The sequence below is a fragment of the Xenopus laevis genome, chromosome 3L (genome assembly GCF_017654675.1).
Source record: "Xenopus laevis strain J_2021 chromosome 3L, Xenopus_laevis_v10.1, whole genome shotgun sequence".
Taxonomy (NCBI): Eukaryota; Metazoa; Chordata; class Amphibia; order Anura; family Pipidae; genus Xenopus; species Xenopus laevis.
This window is the reverse complement of record NC_054375.1, coordinates 158,798,434-158,825,193: the sequence shown is the minus strand read 5'-3', so window position 1 is coordinate 158,825,193 and position 26,760 is coordinate 158,798,434. Positions and strand designations below refer to the sequence as shown.

Below are 26,760 nucleotides of genomic sequence, written 5' to 3'. Positions count from 1 at the left end.
GTTCCTTGACTGATGTACAATATCAATATATGTATGAGATACAGATCATTATCCCAAGGTTTGGGGGTGCAGGAGTATAGAGGGACAGTGGGGTTCCTGACTGATGTACAATATCAATATATGTGTGAGATACAGATCATTATCCCAAGGTTTGGGGGTGCAGGAGTATAGAGGGAAGTGGGGGTTCCTGACTGATGTACAATATCAATATATGTGTGAGATACAGATCATTATCCCAAGGTTTGGGGGTGCAGGAGTATAGAGGGACAGTGGGGTTCCTGACTGATGTACAATATCAATATATGTGTGAGATACAGATCATTATCCCAAGGTTTGGGGGTGCAGGAGTATAGAGGGACCAGTGGGGTTCCTGACTGATGTACAATATCAATATATGTGTGAGATACAGATCATTATCCCAAGGTTTGGGGGTGCAGGAGTATAGAGGGGACAGTGAGGGTTCCTGACTGATGTACAATATCAAATATATGTGTGAGATACAGATCATTATCCCAAGGTTTGGGGGTGCAGGAGTATAGAGGGACCAGTGGGGTTCCTGACTGATGTACAATATCAATATATGTGTGAGATACAGATCATTATCCCAAGGTTTGGGGGTGCAGGAGTATAGAGGGACAGTGGGGTTCCTGACTGATGTACAATATCAATATATGTGTGAGATACAGATCATTATCCCAAGGTTTGGGGGTGCAGGAGTATAGAGGGACAGTGGGGTTCCTGACTGATGTACAATATCATATATGTGTGAGATACAGATCATTATCCCAAGGTTTGGGGGTGCAGGAGTATAGAGGGGACAGTGGGGTTCCTGACTGATGTACAATATCAATATATGTGTGAGATACAGATCATTATCCCAAGGTTTGGGGGTGCAGGAGTATAGAGGGGACAGTGGGGTTCCTGACTGATGTACAATATCAATATATGTGTGAGATACAGATCATTATCCCAAGGTTTGGGGGTGCAGGAGTAGAGGGACAGTGGGGTTCCTGACTGATGTTACAATATCAATATATGTGTGAGATACAGATCATTATCCCAAGGTTTGGGGGTACAGGAGTATAGAGGGGACAGTGGGGTTCCTGACTGGATGTACAATATCAATATATGTGTGAGATACAGATCATTATCCCAAGGTTTGGGGGTGCAGGAGTATAGAGGGGCCAGTGGGGGTTCCTGACTGATGTACAATATCAATATATGTGTGAGATACAGATCATTATCCCAAGGTTTGGGGGTGCAGGAGTATAGAGGGACAGTGGGGTTCCTGACTGATGTACAATATCAATATATGTGTGAGATACAGATCATTATCCCAAGGTTTGGGGTGCAGGAGTATAGAGGGACAGTGGGGTTCCTGACTGATGTACAATATCAATATATGTGTGAGATACAGATCATTATCCCAAGGTTTGGGGGTGCAGGAGTATAGAGGGACAGTGGGGTTCCTGACTGATGTACAATATCAATATATGTGTGAGATACCAGATCATTATCCAAGGTTTGGGGGTGCAGGAGTATAGAGGGGCCAGTGAGGGTTCCTGACTGATGTACAATATCAATATATGTGTGAGATACAGATCATTATCCCAAGGTTTGGGGGTGCAGGAGTATAGAGGGACAGTGGGGTTCCTGACTGATGTACAATATCAATATATGTGTGAGATACAGATCATTATCCCAAGGTTTGGGGGTGCAGGAGTAAGAGGGACAGTGGGGTTCCTGACTGATGTACAATATCAATATATGTGTGAGATACAGATCATTATCCCAAGGTTTGGGGGTGCAGGAGTATAGAGGGACAGTGGGGTTCCTGACTGATGTACAATATCAATATATGTGTGAGATACAGATCATTATCCCAAGGTTTGGGGGTGCAGGAGTATAGAGGGACAGTGGGGTTCCTGACTGATGTACAATATCAATATATGTGTGAGATACAGATCATTATCCAAGGTTTGGGGGTGCAGGAGTATAGAGGGACAGTGGGGTTCCTGACTGATGTACAATATCAATATAGTGTGAGATACAGATCATTATCCCAAGGTTTGGGGGTGCAGAGTATAGAGGGGCCAGTGAGGGTTCCTGACTGATGTACAATATCAATATATGTGAGATACAGATCATTATCCCAAGGGTTTGGGGGTGCAGGAGTATAGAGGGGACAGTGGGGTTCCTGACTGATGTACAATATCAATATATGTGTGAGATACAGATCATTATCCCAAGGTTTGGGGGTGCAGGAGTTATAGAGGGGCCAGTGGGGTTCCTGACTGATGTACAATATCAATATATGTATGAGATACAGATCATTATCCCAAGGTTTGGGGGTGCAGGAGTAGAGGGACAGTGGGGTTCCTGACTGATGTACAATATCAATATATGTGTGAGATACAGATTCATTATCCCAAGGTTTGGGGGTGCAGGGAGTATAGAGGGACAGTGGGGTTCCTGACTGATGTACAATATCAATATATGTGTGAGATACAGATCATTATCCCAAGGTTTGGGGGTGCAGGAGTATAGAGGGGAAAGTGGGGTTCCTGACTGATGTACAAATCAAATATATGTGTGAGATACAGATCATTATCCCAAGGTTTGGGGGTGCAGGAGTAGAGGGACAGTGGGGTTCCTGACTGATGTACAATATCAATATATGTGTGAGATACAGATCATTATCCCAAGGTTTGGGGGTGCAGGAGTATAGAGGGGCCATGAGGGTTTCCTGACTGATGTACAATATCAATATATGTATGAGATACAGATCATTATCCCAAGGTTTGGGGGTGCAGGAGTATAGAGGGACAGTGGGGTCCTGACTGATGTACAATATCAATATATGTGTGAGATACAGATCATTATCCCAAGGTTTGGGGTGCAGGAGTATAGAGGGACAGTGGGGTTCCTGACTGATGTACAATATCAATATATGTGTGAGATACAGATCATTATCCCAAGGTTTGGGGTGCAGGAGTATAGAGGGACAGTGGGGTTCCTGACTGATGTACAATATCAATATATGTGTGAGATACAGATCATTATCCAAGGTTTGGGGGTGCAGGAGTATAGAGGGACAGTGGGGTTCCTGACTGATGTACAATATCAATATATGTGTGAGATACATTCATTATCCCAAGGTTTGGGGGTGCAGAGTATAGAGGGACAGTGGGGTTCCTGACTGATGTACAATATCAATATATGTGTGAGATACAGATCATTATCCCAAGGTTTGGGGGGGGTGCAGGGAGTTAGAGGGACAGTTGGGGTTCCTGACTGATGTACAATATCAATATATGTGTGAGATACAGATCATTATCCCAAGGTTTGGGGTGCAGGAGTATAGAGGGGCCAGTGAGGGTTCCTGACTGATGTACAATATCAATATATGTATGAGATACAGATCATTATCCCAAGGTTTGGGGGTGCAGGAGTAGAGGGACAGTGGGGTTCCTGACTGATGTACAAGATCAATATATGTGTGAGATACAGATCATTATCCCAAGGTCTGGGGTGCAGGAGTATAGAGGGGACAGTGGGGTTCCTGACTGATGTACAATATCAATATATGTGTGAGATACAGATCATTATCCCAAGGTTTGGGGGTGCAGGAGTATAGGAGGGACAGTGGGGTTCCTGACTGATGTACCAATATCAATATATGTGTGAGATACAGATCATTATCCCAAGGTTTGGGGGTGCAGGAGTATAGAGGGACAGTGGGGTTCCTGACTGATGTACAATATCAATATATGTATGAGATACAGATCATTATCCAAGGTTTGGGGGTGCAGGAGTATAGAGGGGCCAGTGAGGGTTCCTGACTGATGTACAATATCAATATATGTGTGAGATACAGATCATTATCCCAAGGTTTGGGGGTGCAGGAGTATAGAGGGACAGTGGGGTTCCTGACTGATGTACAATATCAATATATGTGTGAGATACAGATCATTATCCCAAGGTTTGGGGGTGCAGGAGTATAGAGGGGCCAGTGAGGGTTCCTGACTGATGTACAATATCAATATATGTGTGAGATACAGATCATTATCCCAAGGTTTGGGGGTGCAGGAGTATAGAGGGACAGTGGGGTTCCTGGACTGATGTACAATATCAATATATGTGTGAGATATAGATCATTATCCCAAGGTTTGGGGGTGCAGGAGTATAGAGGGGCCAGTGAGGGTTCCTGACTGATGTACAATATCAATATATGTGTGAGATACAGATCATTATCCCAAGGTTTGGGGGTGCAGGAGTATAGAGGGACAGTGGGGTTCCTGACTGATGTACAATATCAATATATGTGTGAGATACAGATCATTATCCCAAGGTTTGGGGGTACAGGAGTATAGAGGGGCCAGTGAGGGTTCCTGACTGATGTACAATATCAATATATGTATGAGATACAGATCATTATCCCAAGGTTTGGGGGTGCAGGAGTAGAGGGACAGTGGGGTTCCTGACTGATGTACAAGATCAATATATGTGTGAGATACAGATCATTATCCCAAGGTCTGGGGGTGCAGGAGTATAGAGGGACAGTGGGGTTCCTGACTGATGTACAATATCAATATATGTGTGAGATACAGATCATTATCCCAAGGTCTGGGGGTGCAGGAGTATAGAGGGACAGTGGGGTTCCTGACTGATGTACAATATCAATATATGTGTGAGATACAGATCATTATCCCAAGGTTTGGGGGTGCAGGAGTATAGAGGGGCCAGTGAGGGTTCCTGACTGATGTACAATATCAATATATGTGTGAGATACAGATCATTATCCCAAGGTTTGGGGGTGCAGGAGTATAGAGGGACAGTGGGGTTCCTGACTGATGTACAATATCAATATATGTGTGAGATACAGATCATTATCCCAAGGTTTGGGGTGCAGGAGTATAGAGGGACAGTGGGGTTCCTGACTGATGTACAATATCAATATATGTGTGAGATACAGATCATTATCCCAAGGTTTGGGGGTGCAGGAGTATAGAGGGACAGTGGGGTTCCTGACTGATGTACAATATCAATATATGTGTGAGATACAGATCATTATCCCAAGGTTTGGGGGTGCAGGAGTATAGAGGGACAGTGGGGTTCCTGACTGATGTACAATATCAATATATGTGTGAGATACAGATCATTATCCCAAGGTTTGGGGGTGCAGGAGTATAGGGGGACAGTGGGGTTCCTGACTGATGTACAATATCAATATGTGTGTGAGATATAGATCATTATCCCAAGGTTTGGGGGTGCAGGGGAATCTATTACATGGGGAGATCAGTGGAAGAGATGACAGTTGATATCAATGAGGAAATGAAAGGAAAGTTACAGAAAACAAATGCAAATAATTCAGGTTGGGCCCCACCCCTGGGAGATAAGAGACAGAACTTGGATAGAGTTGGAGTCAGTCAGACCTACAGGACTGTCTCTATGGGGGTAAGTGGCACATGGCTGTACAGTATGGGGGTGATTATTATTTCTGGGGGGCAGATAAAGAACAGAGAGGGCTTGGGCTGGAATTGCAGTTATTTATTAATAGCACATATAGAAAAAGAATGTACCCAATACTGGGGCATTAGCTCCTATCTAGGACTTTGTGCTATATATCAATATGTTGGTGGGGGTTGATCTGTGCAATGTATTTACAGGATGTATATTTGGTGGGGCTTTGATTCCTGCAATCAGGGGCGATCCTGGCCCCTCCGCCGCCTGAGGCCGCAGCAGTTGCTGCTGCCCCCCCCACGGAAATTTGCTCTTAAAGTACCAGGAGCAGCATTTTTGCCGCCCCTGGTACCTAGTGGGGCGCTGCAGCCTGAGGCGACAGCCTGAACTCGCCTCATTAGCGAAGCACCCCTGCCTGCAATGAATATTATGGGGATGTGCGATGTTTTTTAAGGAACTGGAAAATTCTGGATACACTTTGGGGGACTGACCGCTCTCTGATGCAATTTTGGGGAATTGTGGGGATTTCCAGATGACAGTATATTAGTTGTATTAGTTGTAAACTTTTGGGCTAAGAAATATATTTCTGGGGGGGAACTATTGGTTCAGATTTACTTTTGTTGGTTTAGGGGCAGAAGAATAAATTTTGGGGGTTAGTAAAATGTTTGAGACATTAAGGTCAGCACAATGCATTTGGGGGTTTGTGGGTGCTGAGCTCTATTTTGGACGTAGAACTGTGATCAATGATATGAATTTTTGAATGTAATTACGTTTTTGTGATGGGGTTTTGAGGGCACATTGGGGAGGCTGCGTTGCACTTGGGGTACAGTTGGTTATGGGAAGCTCATAAATTGTGGGACATAGAATGCATTAGGGGGCCACTATGTGCTTTATTGTTCACACTTACACTCTTTCATAAGCATTTGGGGGTGCAGTACATTATATAGAGCATGTTTAGGGGTCTGTCGGCAAATAGTTATGGATTTTTACATTTTCTTCTTCTCAAACAAGTTCCCTGTCTGTGGCTCAAATGCCCAGTTAAAGAGAAGCGGACGCTGGGATCCTGCCATATATTCCCCTTTTATTAATATTGTTTATTAAATCAATTAAATATTAGATATAGTCTGAATCTCAGCTGCTGCTTACAATGGGGATCAGATGGGAATTTCTATGAAATAATTAAAATGTCACATTCTCTTCAAAGAAAATACAATGAATATGAGAAAACAATAACTAAAACTTGTTCTGAAACACATAAAACACCCAATGCAGTTACACAAACAGTGACATGTCCCCAAAATAGGGGCACAGTTCCAACTGGATCCTGTAAGGATTTAAGAGAGGAAGGGCCCTGCGCAGAAGAGCTTACAGTCTAAGAGAGAGAAAAGGTGAGATATTCGGTGAGGATAACTAGTGTGGGGGTAGGGTCTGGTTGGTAGGATAGTGATAGTGCAAAGTGAGTGGTGGAAACCAGTAGTTAGTGTGTGTATGATGGAAGAGTAAGGGGGCAGGATGGTGGGCAAACTGCTTAGGGTTGGGTTACAGACTTGAATGAAAAGGGGAGCTTGAGCCTGGAGGCTCTGGGAATGTCTAATGGGATGGGGCAGAGAATTCCAGAGATTGGGGGCCGTGCAAGAGAAAGTCTGGTTGAGGGAGAGAGAAGAAGCAATGAGTGAAGAGGGTCATTTGCACTGTATTAGTGTATTTGGGGCACTTGGTAATTAAAGAGGGGGTGTATGGTGGTGCCACATTATTAAGTCTGGGGGGTACTTAGACAGTGAGGCTGCAGAGCAGTGAGTTACAGTAGTCTAAATGGGATATGACAAGGGCATGGATGAGAATCTTGTGTGAGGAAGGATTGGATATGGGGAATAGGGCAAGATTTAGTAATATGCAAGTGAATGTGGGGAACTCCTTAGTGTGGAACTTGGGGTACTGGCGATATATGGTTGATTCTGACACGGATAGTGATAGTAAAATTAATAATTTGCCTTTGGTAAACATCAATATCCATTCTTTATTCAGCATTAGGTAATTAGTCAGGGCCTACCTGAACTTTGGTCCCTACTCCCTGCTGATACTTACAGTGGTATTGACCATATCTAGTGGTCATGGTAGCATGTTCTCTCTGCCCTGAACCATCCACAGTCCTGTCAGTTGTCACATAATTACTCCTCTACAGCTGCCCTCCAACTCTCACACTGAGGGGCAGAAAAGCATTTGTTGGATGAAGGGGTGGCACAGCCATAGGAAAGGGCAATGTACAGCTTATTGTCTAACAGGTAGTGTGTAGGTGGCCAAATTACTTTAAACTGCTCATACTAAATATTAGGTAAATGGTCTTAAGTGTAAAATGGTGGCCATCTTGGCGAGTAAGGAATGCTGTAATTAACATTGGTCATCTTGGTAAGTGGGGAGGGGGCTGAAAATAAGATCGAGATAGTGGCAAAAAATATAATTGAGATATTATCTTGATGAATAGATAAGGCTGAAAATAAGAATGCGAACGTCTATCTTGGAGAGAACGTTTGACAGAGAAAAAGATTGAGAGAATGTCCATCTTGGTAACTAGGTGAGAACATTTGAGAGAATGTCCATCTTGGTAACTAGGTGAGAACATTGAGAGAATGTCCATCTTGGTGAGTAGGAGAGAACATTGAGAGAATGTCCATCCTGAGACAGAAGCCACCTTCATGAGTAGGGGAATCTTAACTCGATTGAGAGAATGTCCATCTTGGTGAGTAGGAGAGAACATTTAAGAGAATGTCCATCTTGGTGAGTAGGAGAGAACATTGAGAGAGTGAAAGACTGACAGTAGCCACCTTCATGAGTGGGGGAATCTTAACTCGATTGAGAGAATGGCCACCTTGGTTAGTAAGAAACGCTGAAAATAAACAACTAAATGGATCCAAATGAGAGGTGAAAGTAAATTTCTTCATAAAGTCTCTTGTGTATTGGGGCCTTTTTATTTAACGGGCACAAGCTTTGGTTTTCCATATTGTTTTTTTTCCTGAAGAAAACTGAAGGTATAAGGCTCATGGCACATATTTCACATTCTCCATTATGTGAAGAAGCTCCCATTGGCCCCAGAGAGCACCTTGGCCTCTGCAGTTTGCTGTCTACTTAAAGAAACATTGAATGAAGCCTATCCTGAGTTAGAAATAGGTGTATTATTGGCAAAGCCCTTTTTATATGAATTATATGAAGGTCTGGAGGTTCCAATTAATACATAGTTACACAGTGTCTTCCCATTCATAATTGTGTGACTTTAAGTATGACATATACAGTCCATTACATTTTTCATTGACATTAATCGTACCAAGAATGGGTGGACTAACACTGCGCTATATGCAGAAACTATAAATATAGAAACTATAAATATAAATAGTTAAGGAGATCTCTCTATGTTAAGGGGGCGCTATTGTTAGACTTGAGGAAAATTATACCCAAATCCAGCAGAAACCCTTTAAAATCCCAAATAAAAAAAAGTTCAGTCTATAGTTCGTGTAGTTCAAAAGTCCCAATATATTCAGCCGGAACCAGTCTCTGAGTGCTGCCTCTTCGGAAACCAGCAGATGTCTGAAAAACCAAGTAGGAGAAGTGTAATCCTTTTAAAATGTCTTTATTGGAATGAAGATGCACTCACGGGATTTTGGGCATCCGTGGCTCGTCGATGGGTGGGGCAGAGGGTTGAGCCCAACGCGTTGTCATCGATAGTTAGTGACTTCCTCAGGGGCACATGATCGTAATCAGTAACAATCTGTTATAGATATACACCGCTTCACTGTTCGCAAGTTACTTGAGGCCCTCATACATGGGCTGATAAAAGCTGCCGACAGACAGTCGGCAGTTTATTGGGCCGTGTGTGGGGTCATCCAACGTGTTTCCCTGATCGATATCTGGCGACCGGGCAGGTTCTGTGCATCTATGCGGTCGGCCATTCCGACTGGCCGTTTCGGATGCATTATGATCAGTTTGTTGGGCCCTAGGGCCCACGATCGGATCAGCCCCATATCACTTACTTTAATGTGGGCATATCAGGGAGAGATCCGCTCATTTGGTGTCATCTCCAAACGAGCGGATCTCTATGTCTATGGCCACCTTTACACCTGAGGAAGTCACTGATTAGTGAAAAGATGCGTTGGGCTCGACCCTCTGTGCTGCTGATTGGTGAGCTGCTGATGCCACAATCCTGTAAGTGCAGCTTTATTTTAATACATTTTTATACACTTTGGGAGCCCTTCTCTTGCTTTGTTTTATAGATATCTGCCCGTTTGACCATCCGTTTTTGAAGAGGCAGCACCCAGAGACTGGTTGCGGCTGAAATCTTTATTGGATTACACTACGGGTGCCCTTCTCTTACTTTGTTTTTTACTTTGTCGCTGCCGAAAAAATTTATAATTCTTAGCAACTTTCCAATAGATAAACATTTTCAGTAATTCAATATTTATTTGAAATTAAGATTTGTAAATACACGGTCATTGAAAGCCTTATTTGGGTGGTTCTATTCTCCATGGTTCTGACTCCTGAAATAATGGGGGGAGAGCTGACTTCTGCTACTACTAGAAAATAATAACTATATAATGAATGGATATAGAACCATTTCTTAGAATTTCTTTTTTTTATTATGCTTAAAAAAAAGATCTGTTTTTGGGTGAAGTTTGAGTGAAGTTGATTCATATTGGACAGACACAGAATCAGTGTAGTTGTGGGTTGAGTGCAGTTTATTATAGTTCTGCTTACTCTTAAGGTTTGTTCCAGCTGGGCTCCTGTGGGATATGTCATGGGTGCTGGTGAAACTATACATATTTAATCTGATCATTTTTGCATTCAGATGAGGTTTTATAATGCTATAGGGATCCAAAACTCCGTGACCGCCCCCCCCCCCCAATTACTGATGCAGGTGTTCCATTATGGATAATTACATGTCACTCCTGTGCATCAGATTTTTATTTGGTGAGTGTTGTAGTTCAGGAGCGCTGTCTGTTACAGCATGACATGACCCATAGACGCATGAACCCAAGAAGTGTGACCTGCAGCCTTGTAGATATTTGTTGAGTTCACGCTTGTTGATTTTTGTATTGAGACTAACTTATTTTGTAAAGATGTAGCTCATTTTGCTATCATTTATGCGCGTTATGGTTCCAAAATGAACTTTGTTGACATAAAATATCATGTGGGAGTTTTATCTGCAAAATGTGCTTCATGTTCCCCTCGCACTTGGCGTTGCTTATGTTTCAGTGGAATGTTCTTTAGGACACAGCGCTGCGAAATATGTTGGCGCTAAATAAATACATGTTAATAATATAATAATAACCCTTAAGGAGGCCCTGTCTGAAACCAGTTAGGGCTGATTTGCTGTTTTAGATTGTCACGTTCTGTCACTGAGGAGAGATAGGAAGAAGGGAGTCTGTATACTGGATAATCAGGTGTAGAACCATAAATAGGACAACGGAGTTTGGAAGCCATGAAAAAGTAAGGATTTAATGAAGCAAAGTGCAAAACAGTAACCAGTGAATAAACAGAATAAACAGAGATACTGGCAGGCAAAACAAAGTCCAATCCAAACATTGGGACAGGCAGCTAATAGCGAAGGTCCGATAAACAAACTGAGGTTTAGACAGACAGAAATCCAGAGGTGAAGTCCAGAGAGCAATCCAAGGTCAGTCTCGGGAGTTCACACAAAGTAGGCAGGGGTTAATGAGACTGTCCAGAGAGCAATCCAGGGTCAGTCTCGGGAGTTCACACAAAGTAGGCAGGGGTTAATGAGACTGTCCAGAGAGCAATCCAAGGTCAGTCTCGGGAGTTCACACAAAGTAGGCAGGGGTTAATGAGACTGTCCAGAGAGCAATCCAGGGTCAGTCTCGGGAGTCACACAAAGTAGGCAAGGGTTAATGAGACTGTCCAGAGAGCAATCCAGGGTCAGTCTCGGGAGTTCACACAAAGTAGGCAGGGGTTAATGAGACTGTCCAGAGAGCAATCCAAGGTCAGTCTCGGGAGTTCACACAAAGTAGGCAGGGGTTAATGAGACTGTCCAGAGAGCAATCCAGGGTCAGTCTCGGGAGTCACACAAAGTAGGCAGGGGTTAATGAGACTGTCCAGAGAGCAATCCAGGGTCAGTCTCGGGAGTCACACAAAGTAGGCAGGGGTTAATGAGACTGTCCAGAGAGCAATCCAGGGTCAGTCTCGGGAGTCACACAAAGTAGGCAGGGGTTAATGAGAATGTCCAGAGAGCAATCCAAGGTCAGTCTCGGGAGTCACACAAAGTAGGCAGGGGTTAATGAGAATGTCCAGAGAGCAATCCAAGGTCAGTCTCGGGAGTCACACAAAGTAGGCAGGGGTTAATGAGACTGTCCAGAGAGCAATCCAAGGTCAGTCTCGGGAGTTCACACAAAGTAGGCAGGGGTTAATGAGACTGTCCAGAGAGCAATCCAGGGTCAGTCTCGGGAGTCACACAAAGTAGGCAGGGGTTAATGAGACTGTCCAGAGAGCAATCCAGGGTCAGTCTCGGGAGTTCACACAAAGTAGGCAGGGGTTAATGAGACTGTCCAGAGAGCAATCCAGGGTCAGTCTCGGGAGTTCACACAAAGTAGGCAGGGGTTAATGAGAATGTCCAGAGAGCAATCCAAGGTCAGTCTCGGGAGTCACACAAAGTAGGCAGGGGTTAATGAGAATGTCCAGAGAGCAATCCAAGGTCAGTCTCGGGAGTTCACACAAAGTAGGCAGGGGTTAATGAGACTGTCCAGAGAGCAATCCAGGGTCAGTCTCGGGAGTCACACAAAGTAGGCAGGGGTTAATGAGACTGTCCAGAGAGCAATCCAGGGTCAGTCTCGGGAGTCACACAAAGTAGGCAGGGGTTAATGAGAATATCCAGAGAGCAATCCAAGGTCAGTCTCGGGAGTCACACAAAGTAGGCAGGGGTTAATGAGAATATCCAGAGAGCAATCCAAGGTCAGTCTCGGGAGTCACACAAAGTAGGCAGGGGTTAATGAGAATATCCAGAGAGCAATCCAAGGTCAGTCTCGGGAGTCACACAAAGTAGGCAGGGGTTAATGAGACTGTCCAGAGAGCAGGCTGAGGTCAGTACTGGGAGATCCACATGAAGCAGGGAGGGAACCAGGACTAGGGTACAGGAACAGGGAGAGGACTCAGAGACTAGGATCTAGGAATAAAGCAAAGAACAAGAAATCCAGGGTAATCTGGCTGGGGAGCTTAATGACAACTGGGAGTTGCTTGTAACAGGCTTATAAAAGGGGCAAGATTGTTAATTTGCAACAGTTGAAGTTAATAAGGAAGGAGGGGAAAGACCGCAGCAGAAAGATAACACAAGTCCATCATAATAACAAACCCACACTGACTCTAAGGGACCCCAGTGGCTCAGGAGAACGGTGCAGTTATAGTTCAACAAATAGACAAAGAGTTTGATTCCCGGCATTTCCTGACATGGATACTCCTGAAAGCCAGTAAAGCCCAGAGGATAATTTGAGTGCGATTTGGGGTTGATACAATGATGTTATAATTGACTGTATTATTCAATGGGGTCTCTGGGCTTCAAAGTGGCCAAAAAGTCCTGTTGTAAAGTGATTAGAAGGTGGTTAGAAGAATGAGAAAGAGGAGGCGATGGTGATGGTGAAGAATTTCAATCAATAGGGCCCAAAAAAATAGTAAACTTGCTGTCTCTTCACAGGCCATTGTGCGTAGGCGCTCTCTGATTGGCGCCATGTTGGTTTCATTGGTCATATTTGTCACCAGAAATGGGATCCTCTATCGCAAACCAATAAAACATGAACCAGTAATGCCCGACTATTTGACTAGGGAGTCTGCCACTCTCAGTGATGGGCAAAACACTTACCACTTGAACATGTCCCAGTTCCAATCTGATTTTCCCCACCTTCAAACCTATAAATGCTCAGTCAAGCTCACCCCACATAGGCAACAAAAGATGGGGAACCCCAAACCAGTGCTTATGATGGCTATGAAATCCCACCCCAGGTCTACTGCAAGAAGACAGGCAGCGAGGAGAACCTGGGCTCGGGAGGAAGAAGTGGATGGATTCTGGGTGAAACCAATCTTTCTGATAGCCAAAACAGAGGTATCTGGGCAAATGGAACTGGTTGCTCTGGAGAGCCGAGAGTTTGGGGACATTCTCCAATGGGACTTCAATGAAGGACATCACAACTTGTCTCTGAAAGAGCGATGCTTCTTGGAATGGCTGGATTCTGAGGTCCCAGAGGTGAAATTTATATTCAAAGGTCAGTAGTACACCCTGATTCTTTACTCATCTAATATTAGTTCCCATTATACAGGTGAGATGTCTACAGTGTATATGGACCCTGAATCCCTATATTCCATAAAGGGAAGAGTCACTGACCCCATAACTTATAGGTCTTATTAACGAATATAGGTGCTAAATTGCCTCATTGCAGTTATCCATAGCAACCAATCAGATTTTTGCTTTCATTTTCCATCCTTTAGTGGCCTGCTAAACTGATTGCTTATTGGTTGCTATTAACAACTACACTGGTGCAATTTAGCACCTTTGTTAATAGATCAGCCTCCAGTATTTCCAGTACTTCACATGGCAGTGGGTACTATAGGGTTAATCCCTCCTGACGTAAGAAGGGCAGGAAATGAGTTAATAAAATGTAGGCTTCCCCCCCTACTTCCATCCTTTTTCCTCTCCTCAACAAAGGACTGGCAATTGTACACACACACTTACACAATTTTGTGTCTTTTGTTTTATTGCCATTGCGAATAGCATATTCACTAACTGCACTGCACAATACCTTTTGTATGGTATTTTCAGTGATTATATTGCCATTTTTGTGATTTTGGTACATTTTTAGCCGTTTTATTGCATGCTTAGCCATTTTTTCACATTTTTAGCATTGCGTAGGTGTCGATCGCTTATTTCTGTCCGTAAAACCCTATTTGGCCATGCTAAAATTTCACAAAAAGCGTTATATTTAGCCTAGCTTTGCGGTTTGGTAGTTTGCAGTAGAAAGATGTAATTACCTGCTTTAGATTTGTCTGAATGTCTTCTTTCAGAAAATATATGGTTTTCTAGGGTCTCCATACTGTTTAAGAGCACATAATACACATACTGGGTGCTTATATTGTGGTAGCCAGAGTGTTCTACGTGAAAATTCATATGCCCTATTTGGATTTGGGGGTCTCTGTATGCCACATCGTTGGGTAAATCTAAACATATTGAGCATGAACTTGTTTAGTAGACCCCTGGGGTTCATATTTAGGATGCTTTATGCTGGTAATGATACATGGATGATACGATGCTGGAAAGTTGAAGCTTTGAGACAATTTTCAGGTATTTCACCAAAACTGCCAATTTTGGGAAAGCCTTGCTACTCAGTAGTTTGGAGCAGAAAGGCATGGGTAACCATTTTAGATTCGGTAGAATGTGTAGTTTTGGGGGGTTATCATATATTTCTGTGTTTTTACCCCACAAAAAAATGCAGTCAAGGTGTTGATTTTTCGTTAGCTGGAGGGACCCACAGGACTATTTGTATGTGCTAACTTCATTTTGGGGCCTCTAAATGTCAGATACTTTGGTAATGTTATAAATACACTGCACACCCAGAATTTACTCACTCAATCTGCAGTAGTGGTGCTGCTCATCAGTCAGCCCGGCGAGGCCCCCACAGTAACAATATCTTTTTGTTCATGGATCCGCACACAAATTTTTCTGCAGTGGGGCATACACCCCTTCTTTTTATTTATTTACACCACCAACAATATCATATCAACGTTTTGGGGGGTACAAACTCCCTTCATCAGGATGAAGGGAGTTGGTACCCCCCGAAACATTGATATGATATTGTTGGTTGTGTAAATAAATACACTCCAGCTAATGAAAAATCAACACCTTGACTGTATTTTTTTTGTGCCACTGCAGAAAAATTTGTGCTTGCAGATCCATGAACAAAAAGATACTTTGGTAAACCTATGCACAATGGGCATCAAATTTTGGGTGCTTTTTTTTGGTACCTAATGATACATGGGGGATATGATACTGGAAAGTTGAAGCTTTATGGCAATTTTCAGGTATTTCACCAAAACCACCAATTTTGGGAAAGCCTTGCGACTAAGTAGTTTGGAGCAGAAAGGCATGAGTACCCATCTTAGATTCGGCAGAATGTGTACTTTCCAAAAATATATAGTTTTGGGGGTAAACATATATTTCTGTGTTTTTATCCCACAAAAAATGCAGTCAATGGATTGATTTTTCAGTAGTTGAAGTCCTGCAAAATTTGGATGTGCTAACTTTATATTGGGGTCTCTAAATTCCAGATACTTTGGTAAACCTATGCACAATGGGCATCAAACTGTTCAGTGGACCCCTGGCAATAATATTTAGGGTGCTTTTTCTTATTACCTAATTCAGTGTGGGCTATGCAGTGCAGCAAAATTAAAACCTTTGAAGTGATTTTTCAGAATTTTAATAACTTTGTATAAAAACGCTATGTTCAGACAAGCTTTGATGTTTGGTAGTTAGTAGTAGAGAAACATAGTTACCCATTTTGGAAAAAATATATGGTTTTCTGGGGTAAAACTACTGTTTCAGGATTTTTATGGCCTTGGAATCTAAAGTATGCCGTTTTCTGCCTTCGTGCTTTCAAAATTCGGTAACCTAATGCAGGGAGTTTTTGCGGTCTTAAAACTTAAATCTTCCTAAAACTATACATATTTGGTATTGGCACATTTGAGAGACATGAGGCTTTCCAAATAAGTTGGAATTTCATGCGTAAAATTTTATATTTTTCTGGTATAAATTTATATACTATGAAAAATAGGAATTGTTAATGTTTTTTGGTATTTAGCGCTGTAAATCTTTTTGCAGAGGTGGAAATACATGAAAACTCAAAACAAAAGAGATTTAGAAAGCTACGGTTCTCCGGTGAGGCAACTTCAGAAAAACTAAGCATTCAGAGTGCCATCCCACCAGCGACTTACATTCTACCAGGCGGGAAGGCATTTGGGGAGATTAGTTACCTGAAGAAGAATCGATTTGTCGCTGGACGACTAATCTTCTGAAATAGCAGCGTGTTTCTCTGCCCTAATACAGTTTGATCTTTGAGTTTTTTGTCTTCAGAAAATTATCCCAAGTCGCACGAAGGAGAGGTGGATTCTGATGAGGATACATCTTTTCTTGAATCTCTCATATCTGCTATGAGGAAAACTTTGAATCTGTTCTCATGATCTCATGTCATCAAAAAAGAAGAATATTTTTTTCCCAGTGCATGATGTAATAATATCTACCATCAAGTTGGAATGGCAGGTTCCTGATAAAAAGCTCTCCTTAGATGAAAAAGATGTATCCATTTCTGGATGATCAGGTTAAGCTGTGGGATACTCCTCCCAAAGTCAATGCCTTTATTACTAGAGTAGCAAGTAGAACCACATTACCTATTGATGGAGGGGTCTCCCTTAGGGATCCCATGGAGAGAAGACAAGATTCAGCCTTTAAAAAGATTTACTCTGCTGTGGGAGCAATTTGTAAACCCACTGTGGCTATCACTTCATTAGCCAGAGCCAATAAAATCTGGATAACTAATGTTAAAGAACTACAAAGACGGGTTAGCAAATAAGATATTTTAAATTCCTTTTGAAGAAGTTAAACTCATCAATGACTTTTGTCCAGAAGCCTCCTTGGATATTCTCAAACTTTCAGCCAGAAGCATGGGTTTCTCTGTCACTGCCCGCAGGTCACTATGGTTGAAGCACCTGCTATCTGATACGCCTTCTATGCACAATCTATGCTCTTTACCCTATGAAGGAGACCTTTTATTTGGCCCCAAGCTGGAAAGCATTATCTCCAAAGAGTTGGCTGCTAAATCATCCTTCCTGCCAGAAGATAAAAGGGACAAAAGACTAGCTTTCAGAGGTAATAAAACATTTAAGGATTCCAGATCTTATCGTCAGGGCAAGAATTTTTTAGAAGCATTCCTCTTGGAAATCTAAGGCTCGGGCCTTCAATTCCAATACAGGGCTCTACCCTTTGGCGCACCTCAGCACCAAGAACTTTTACAAAAATACTGACATCGATATTAGCTCTTCTAAGGCTACAAAGTGTAGAAGTGTTTGCTTACCTCAATGACATCCTGGTACAGGCCAATTCATTGCAGAAAATTCTCAGACACCCAACTAGTGTTGGAAATACTTCAGAATCACGGCTGGATGATAAACTGGTCAAAATCCGATCTAATCCCAGTCAAGTCTCTAGAATTATTGGGAGTCATTATCGACATAAAAACCTTGTCGTTCAGTCTTCCTCCAAACAGAATCCTAGACAATCAGAACCATGTCCAGGAAATTTGCAAATTTCCAATCACTTAAGCCCAGTTCTGTCAAAAGGTTCTGGAGAAACTCACATCATGTTTAGATGCAGTGATGTGGGCCATGGCTCATGAGAGACCTCTGCAGTCAGAGGAAATCCTACTATGGGCAGAGGACAACCTTACAGCGGTATGGACGATAAACATGATCGCAGATCAACTGAGCAGAGTCCAACTTCACCGAGGAGATGGGAACTGTGTCCAGAAACCTTCAATATGTTAATAAAGAAGTTTGGAATACATCAAATAGACCTCATAGCCTCATGCCACAATTCCAAATTACCGAGGTACAGTGCTTTCAGGCAGAACAGATAGATGCCTTAAGCATTCCTTGGCATTTCCGATTGGCTTACCCGTTTCCTCCGTTTCCATTGATCTCCAAATGTCTCAAGAAGATATGGGTAGAGAAGGCTTCAGTTCTGATAATATTACCTCGGTGGCTGAGAAGGTTCTGGTTCCCACAGTGGTTTCAGATGGCTGTCAACAAACCCCTGTTTCTTCCTGCTCACCCTCAGTTACTGAAAAAGGGCCAATTGTTTCACCCCAATCCAGACAAATTGAAACTCATTGCTTGTTAGCCTCAAGAAAACCCTCCACTTCTATCAAATATTCCAAATACTGTTGCGGGAGTGGTGCAAATCCACGGGTAGATCTTCTCAGAACATTTCCGAAGAGGAAATTGTTGAATTCCTACAGGCTGGGTTTGAAAAACAACTTAGCCCATCAACCTTGAAGAACCAAGTCTCAGCCTTATCAGCTATAACAGGAGTTTCTTGGTCTTCTACTCCTTTAGTGTTGAGATTTTTTGAAGCCTTAAAATGATTAAAGCCAAAAATTAAATCCACCATTCCACCATGGAATTTGAACCTTGTTCTGCCGACTCTCGCGCAATCTCCCTTCGAACCGATGGAGTCGGTACCAATTAAGTTTCTTTCTTGGAAGTTAACCTTTCTCTTGGCAATAACAACAGCATGAAGAGTGGGAGAAATTCAAGCACTAGATATCTCTGAAAATTGTATGATCTTTCATCAGGACAAACTGATCTTCAGACTGCCTCATGATTTTCGACCCAAGGTCATATAAGAATTTCATGTTAATCAGGACATCATCATTCCTGTCTTTTTTTCCTTCTCCTCAAACTGCATAAGAAAAGAAATGGCACACCCTGGATGTGCTTCGATGTGTAAAAATCTACCTACAAAGAACTGACACCTTCAAAAAAAAGTGTTTTTCTGACCCTCCCTAAAACCTTTTACTGCTAGGGCATTTCCCTATAGTACCCACTGCCATGTGAAGTACAGGAAAAGAAAATCTCGGGAAGTATGAATTGATTTTCCTTTCTATAAGATGTCGATCTCCATGTTGCAGCTTTACAAATTTGTCTGCCGATGCCTCTGCTATATGCACCCAAGTTGCCGCCACTGCTCTGGTTGAATGCGGTTTAATTCTGGCTGGAGGGGAAAGATTCCTAGACTCATAAGCCAAAACAATAACTTGCTTGATCCATCTCGAAATTGTGGGTCTAGATGGACCCGAAAAATTGAGGAAGAGGTTATTTGACTTCCTGAATTGTGCTGATCTGGATAGATAGTAAACTAGGCACTGTCTAACATCCAACTTGTGAAGCTTGCGTTCTTTATCGCCCACTGGATGCGGGAAAAACGAAGGGAGCACAATCTCCTGTGATGAATGAAAAGTAGAAGCCACCTTAGAAATGTGGGTGGAAGTCTCATTACCACCATTTCAGGTAATATCTGAAGATAGGGATCCTCCATGGAAAGACTTTGTATTTCGCCATTTCTTTAGCGTTAGTAGCTTTATTTGTATTGAAGAAATTGGCTCAAAATGGGTCTTCTGACTGGACCGACGAGAAGATTGAGATCCCATGGTGGACAAACATCTCTAATAGTAGGTTTTAATCTACTTGTTGCTTTGATGAATTGCTTAACAAGAAGATTCTCCCGAAAGCCATGCCCCTTACTCCTCCTAGGGCTGCTACTTGAACCCTAAGTGTAGCTGGTTTCGGACCGATATGAAACCCCTCCAGAAGGAACTGCAGAATTTGAGGAACAAAAGCAATATGTGACGCCTCCTGAGGAGTCCACGTGCCTTGCCAAACACTCTGTTTTAAGGTTGCATCCCATCCTAGCCTGCTGGCATCGGTGGTGAGAATGAGCCACTGCTCTGTGAACTATGGAACACCTCTGGATAAGTTCTGGTCTTTCCACCAACTGAGCGAGCGTATCACGTGAGGGTATAGCGCCATGGTATTGTCCAGAGAGCTCTCTGTGCCAAACTTTCAATATTGCTCTCTGAAGAGGCCTCATGTGCAGTCTGGCCCAAGGTACCACTTCTATCGTCGCCGCCATTGTTCCCAAGGCTGACAAGGCTTGCCTGACCGAGACTACTCTCAGCTGAGAGAGACTCAACAAGGACCTGCACAGGCTGATCTTCCTCAGCTGAGGAAGGTAAGTACGGCATTGTTCCGTGTCCAGCAGGACCCCCAGGAGCTGCTTCTTCTGAGACGGAACAAGATCTGACTTCTGATAATTGATCTTCCAACCCAATGTCTCTAGACAAGAAATTGTCTTCTGTAGATGACTGAGAAGAAGACTGCTGGAAGACACCTTCAGTAACCAATCATCCAGATGATCAGAATATTCTGGCTTCTCAGAAAAGCTTCCACCACAACCAACAATTTGGTGAAAATGTGAGGGGACGAAGATAGACCGAATGGCAGAGCCACATCTCTGATGGCAATTCTCAGGAACTGTTGATGTCCCTCCCAAATAGGAATATGAAGGTAGGCATCCTGAAGATCGATCGTTGCCCGGAAGAACTAGACTTGGCTGTGAATCAGTGTCGCCCCACTCACCTCCTACGCCATGCCGCACAAGAACGAAGGAGAGAGGCGGCACTGACGACACCTACAGCCTTAGAGCAAGTAACAGACACTTAGCAGACCCAGCACCCACTACCTGCAGCACTGAAGTGTGATCAAGTGGGGAGGGAGAGAGAGGAGTCAGCAGACTCTGTACCTCTCCATAGTAATATAATACACAGGACCACAGCACAACTACTGCTGACAAGCCCCAACACCCCTTCCCCCACAGCCCCAGCTGGAGCAGGATCAAGGGGGGAGAGGGATATAGATAGAGGGGGATAAGTACCGTGAACCAACAGCAAGGGGTGAACGGTCTACAGGACGGAAACCTTGTCCTACCCACCCTCAGGGGGCATATATCAGGAATCCAGCTGGACCCCTGTATACTTACCTAGTCCCTAGGACAGGAAACAAAAACACAGGGGAACAGTGGGAGGGGAGGGTGTTTTTATGTTGTTTCCTGTCCCTAGGAGGAGGGCCTATCTCTCTTTGGTGTGCTGCCTGGGGACCTGAAGAAATGGGTTATTCCCCTGACCCCTTAACCTGGACAGAAGGATAATTAATCAATTAACACCTATAAAGCTCTCCCCTTCCCGGCCCCAACCAGTATTTTTAATAAGCCACTAAGTAAGGAGGGCACGTTGATGGGGAGGATGGCCAGGAAAATAAAATCTTGGTAAGTAATAGTAAGTAGTCTTTTTTTCTTCTAAGCTTAACTTAGTGGATGTCCTTGTATCTGCTGGAAGAATCTATTGGGGTCAACAGTAACGGGCTCTGTACCTCCTATCATTAACCCACTAGACAGATAGTTAAGAGTTGCAGAAATTCGGGCAAATAATGAAAAAGGGATTTATACTTACGACCGATAAATACCTTTCTAGTAGGCCTGAACTGTCAGTGCAGACATATGGGTTATGTCCAGGTTCACCTCTGGAGGCAGGGCAGAAGAATTGGTCTCTTGGCCCCTCCCTCAGGATATAAAGGCTGGCTCCACCTCTGTTCCCCAGTTCTGTTGCAAAGCTCAGTGAGGTTATGATGAGACGGCAAAATATGAAGGAAGGTCAAGATACAATAGTAGGACTCTATTCTCTGTCTCACTATCTCTAAATATTCCTATCACCCATACTAAAATCAGCCTGGGTGGAACTTACTGCACTGATAGTTCAGGCCTACTAGAAAAGTATTTATCGTATAAGTATAAATCCCTTTTTCTCTAGTCGGCCCTCCTGTGCAGACGTATGGGACGTTCCAAAGCTGTCCCGTAATAATTTGGGTGGGTATTGTAAGGTCTGATTTTTTTTTTACCCACAATTCAATTTAAGTATGCCTCTCTGCAACTGCAGCTTGTAAAACTTTATGGCCAAACACGGCCGGTGTGGGAGCCAAAACTGGTAAAACTTGATAAAAGTGTTGGGTGAAGCCCATGCAGCTGCTCTGCAGATTTGTTTTGGAGTAGCCAAATTTTGGAGAGCCCAAGAGGTACTCTGTGCCCTTGTTGAGTGAGCTATAACTCTGAATGGTTTCTGTTTTTGGCTGAGAATGTAGGCTTGGTTGATTGTCTCTACTAGCCATTTGGCAATAATTCGTTTGGATACGCCTAAGCCTTTGTGTGTCGCAGAATATGAGACCATAAGAGCATCTGATCATCGTAATTTAGACATTCTTGTCTTGTATATTCTAATCTGATCATCGTAATTTAGACATTCTTGTCTTGTATATTGTAATTGCTTGTACAACATCCAGCTTGTTTAGTTGTTTAGTTGTTTTTCCTTGTCATTGGTAGGATTAGGACAAAAGGATGGAAAAAAATATCCTGATTGATATGGAAGACTGACCTTTGGAAGAAAACCAGGAACTGTCCTAAGGACTACTTTGTCCTTATGGATGACTAGACACTCTTTTAGCAGAAGTGATTGCAATAAGGAAGGCCATCTTTAGGGTCAACCATTTCAGGTCACAAGAATGAATCTGCCCTTTAAGTGTACTTAGTGCCAATCCCTTCCCGAAGCAAGGAAGTCGGTAATGACCTGTGTTGTGCTGTCCTCCCAAGTCTTTTGTTTACCAGTTTACAAAAGTTCTCCAGACCTTATTGTAGGCTTTGGTGGTTGACTCCTTACGTGCCCATAGGAGAATGTCTATTGCCGTCGGGGAGAAGCCCCTCTGGGCCCACAGCTGGGTTTCAAGTGCCAGGCCATCAAACGTAGCATGGCCAGATTGTGGTGTCGAACTGGCCCCTGCATTAGGAGATCTGACCATAGCAGAAGTCTCCAAGGCCTTGAGATGGACATGACCAGATCTGTATACCAAAGTCTGTTGGCCCAATCAATATCTTGGTCACCCTTTCCTGTTTGATCATGGTGAAGATCCTGGGTAGAATTGGTAGTGGTGGAAATGTGTAAACCTTATGAAAATTCCAGGGTATCACTAGTGCGTCCGTGAACGCTGCTCCTGGATCTATGGTTCTGGAGCAGTAACAAGGGACTATGTAATTATGTCTTGATGCCAAGACGTCTATGTCCCTATTTTCTTGTTATCTGGGAGAATATTTCGTGATGTAAACTACATTCTCCTTGGTCTATCGTTTGCCTGCTTTTCAGTTGAGTACTCTGGGTATGTACACTGCCGAGATGGTTGGGACATGGTCCTCTGCCCACTTCAGGATTCTTGAGGCCTCTAGCATGGCCAACTTGCTGCGGGTACCCCCTTGTTTGTTGACATAAGCCACTGCCGTGGTATTGTCTGACTGAACCCTGACTGGGAGGGTCCGAAGTAGGTTGGACCAGCCCTGAAGGGCCAGCACTATCACCCACAGTTCTAGAATATTGATTTGCAAGCGGGATTCTTGTGGGGTACAGCGACCTTGTAGTGTGTGGTCGCGGTATACTGCACCCCACCACTTTTGCTGTATTAAAGCCTGAACAACCAGGCTGTGTAAAAGCTTTTTTTGCACAAGCGATCAGACTCCTCAACTCACTGCCTGCCCTCCCACTGCATTCCAGACACACCTGAATTGAATTGCACAATTCTAAAGGTTTATATATGTATATATCCAATTTCTGCCAATATATTGCACATTTCAAATGTTTACATATTTATTGTGTATTCTAAGTGCCTTTTTATGATATGTACCAGCTGGAGCCACGTCGTCTTGTCTCACTGTGTATTCATATACTACTGAGATGACAATAAAGTTTACTTTGACTTTGGGGACAGTCAGGCAGAGGTGTTTTTTTGTGGTGTTAGGCTTTTTGAACCTAACCTGCTGATGCCACTGCTGTCTATTGCGTTTTGCCCCTTGTCCGGTGCTATTGCCGCAAAAGGAGGTAGAGCAGAAGGAATGAAAATTGCGGTTAGGAGTGGACCAACTATGTCTGCCTGATATTCTTTTGTTCCCTGGATTCCATTGGTCTAGACACTCTTTCTTTCCTGGTGGGAGAAAAGTACTTTTCCCTCCTGTAACCTCAGTTTTAATTTGCTTGAGATCTGGGCCAGACAAGGATTCTCCTGTATAGCGTAATCCCAATAGTCTGTTTTTAGAGGATGCGTCTCCTGACCATTGGCGTAGCCAAAGGGCTCTTCTAGCTATCACCGAAGTGGCTGAAGAATTTGCCGCTATGTGGATGATTTCAAGTGCTGAATCCGCCAGAAAAGACAGGGTAGTGGTGAGTCTACCAATGTCCCCGGCTAAATCCTGAGCTGAAGCAGGTGGGCTCTGACCCATTTCTTGCGCCCATTGTCTAGCTGTGCGGGCAAGGCCTGCAGCCGCAGGTCTCAGGATTGCTGCTGTTTGAGTATAAACCCTCTTTAAGGACGACTCTAACTTCTTATCCATAGTATCTCTAAAGGCCGCTTCTTCAGTCGGCAAGGTAGTTTGTTTGGAAAGTTTAGAAATAAGCTTATATCAGATATAAAGGAGCCTGTACTCAGCATACCTCTCTGTGTGCATCTGGCATTCCCCATACTATGCCATATTTAGTGGGTGTGTCCCTAACCCAATTTCAAGTTAAACCCGGGTACTGGGCTGTTCTGAGCCAGTCCACTTGCTGCAAAATGCCAGCAAGGAGGGAGAAGGCTAAACATTGTGAGTCCATGGTATCTGGAGTCTCTGTTTCACTTACTGCTATATGCAAGTAAGGAGGGAACCGCTATTACATCCATGGGACTTGTGGACAATGTTCCACTTGTTGCAAAAAGCCAGCAAGGAGAGAACAGTCATTATCGTTGGGAGACGGCTCTGCATGCCTCCTAGCTTGTAGTATGTTGTAAGGAAAAAAATAATAAAAAAGAAATAATAAAAAAGAATTGTGGTGGTATTTTCATAGTCAAAAGTATTGGTCTTATACACTTCGGGGCATCTATAGCAGGGTCAGGACAGCAACGTTACAAGAACAAAAGGTATTAGGAAGTAAACTGGGTGCAATGACTGTGGCAAGTCCCCTCTACTACTGACTTCCCAGCATGCTCAGCTAACATATCATATCCATTATATTCTGTTATTTCTTCCCATATCTTACATTATCATTTTATTTACTAATTGATTTCATTTTCACACTTACACAGGTGACGATGATGAGTATGTGAACCCAAGGACTGTTGTTCGTTATGTCAAAGAGCATGGCTCCTCCCCTCTCACCCTTCACGGCAATCTCTGTGCTAACTATGAAGTCTTTCGCTTTACGAAGTACGCCATCTCCAAAACATTGTACCCCAATGACAAATACCCCTCTTTCCTATCTGGAGGAGGCTTTCTCTTCCCAGGAACATCTGTGAAGTACCTCCATGAGGCTGCTCAGAAGATCCCAGTTTTCCCATTGGATGATGTGTACTTTGGGTTCCTAGTATTGGCAGCCAACTTGACATACAGACACGACAGTCGATTCTATGTACTTGGGCTGACATTTAATGCGTGCAAGTACCAAGAGGCCCTGGTGGTACATGGGATAGAGCCTGAGCGTCTCATTCAAATATGGACAGAGGTGCAGAGAGCACAGTGCCAGGGTGGGCAAAGCAGAAGGTAACATGTCCATGAAGAATATATAAGAGTAGGTGCTATTTACATAACTAAGAGTAACCTTTACACCTGGTCTACTTCTTCTAGCAAGTTATACAGGCAAGCTTGCTTTAAAAAATAGCAAAGTGCTGGGTGCAAGTGTGTATATATATATATATATATATAGTTCATGTGCCAATGTGGTGGCAAGGTTAAAGCAATAAAACAATATTGATATGTGAAACTAACTGTTTAAAGGCAATAGATACATCATAATAAAGAAGTAGAAAACAAAAGGCTCATTTACAAACGCCTTTATGAATTGCCCTGCTTTAAATGCCATTCATGTCCTACTTCGTTCATGTGCCAATGTGGTAGTACGGTTAAACCAATAAAACAATATTGATATGTTGAACTGTATAAAGGCAATAGACGTATCATAAGAAACACGTAGCAAGCATAGAGGCTCATTTACAAGCACAAGTGCAACTCAAGCTCTGAAATGGATGCCAAATTGGGGGTAGATAGATTCTGTTCCAAAAGGTACTTACCCCCTTTGCAGCTTGTGGTGAAAGTCTATGTGCCCTTTCAGCGGGCTCTAATTTACAGGCAAAGGCACACATTGCCCCAACCCCGGATTTACTGTCCGACCTGGTGGTTATGCCAGTGTTCCCTTAGCGGGTCTCACCAATGGGGCTGTAACTTTTACTACTACTATTATTGACTGCCCACCATAAATGCACAGGAATTGAGGGTGCTGCAGCTTGCATTTGATTTACCAAGAAGAATGCGATTTGATTGCTTCCACATGAGTGTGTGGCACAAGTTGCAATCTAGCAGGCACGCACATTCCAATGAAATTGTTTCATTTATCAGCCAAATTTTGATCAATTGAGTAGGGTTTCCAATCTTCTATCCATGTCTCTCTTCAAGCTTTATCTTGTTACCTACAGTTTCTTCCACATCTGCACCTTGTGTTTTTAGCTCTCTATTTCATTGATCCTTCCAACTCACTTCTAGTCCCTATTCAGCACCTGCCCAGTTTAGAACCTTACATTTCCCAGTTCCTA

General features: G+C 43.3%; 1 protein-coding gene across 2 annotated transcripts in view; it reads left to right on the top strand.

Moving 5' to 3' along the window:
- LOC108711807 (acetylgalactosaminyl-O-glycosyl-glycoprotein beta-1,3-N-acetylglucosaminyltransferase) overlaps positions 1-26,102 on the top strand; it is a 28,922-nt gene extending 2,820 nt beyond the window's left edge. Inside the window, exons 1-3 of one of the 2 annotated variants that reach the window (XM_018253870.2) lie at positions 5,296-5,457; positions 13,151-13,715; positions 25,261-26,102. In XM_018253870.2, coding sequence (XP_018109359.1) covers positions 5,311-5,457; positions 13,151-13,715; positions 25,261-25,718 — 1,170 coding nt within the window. In that variant the 5' untranslated portion in view covers positions 5,296-5,310 and the 3' untranslated portion in view covers positions 25,719-26,102. Of the gene's footprint in view, positions 1-5,295; positions 5,458-13,150; positions 13,716-25,260 lie in introns of those variants that run through there. The other variant, XM_041587401.1, reaches the window with a different exon arrangement.
- Positions 26,103-26,760: the final 658 nt, after the last annotated feature.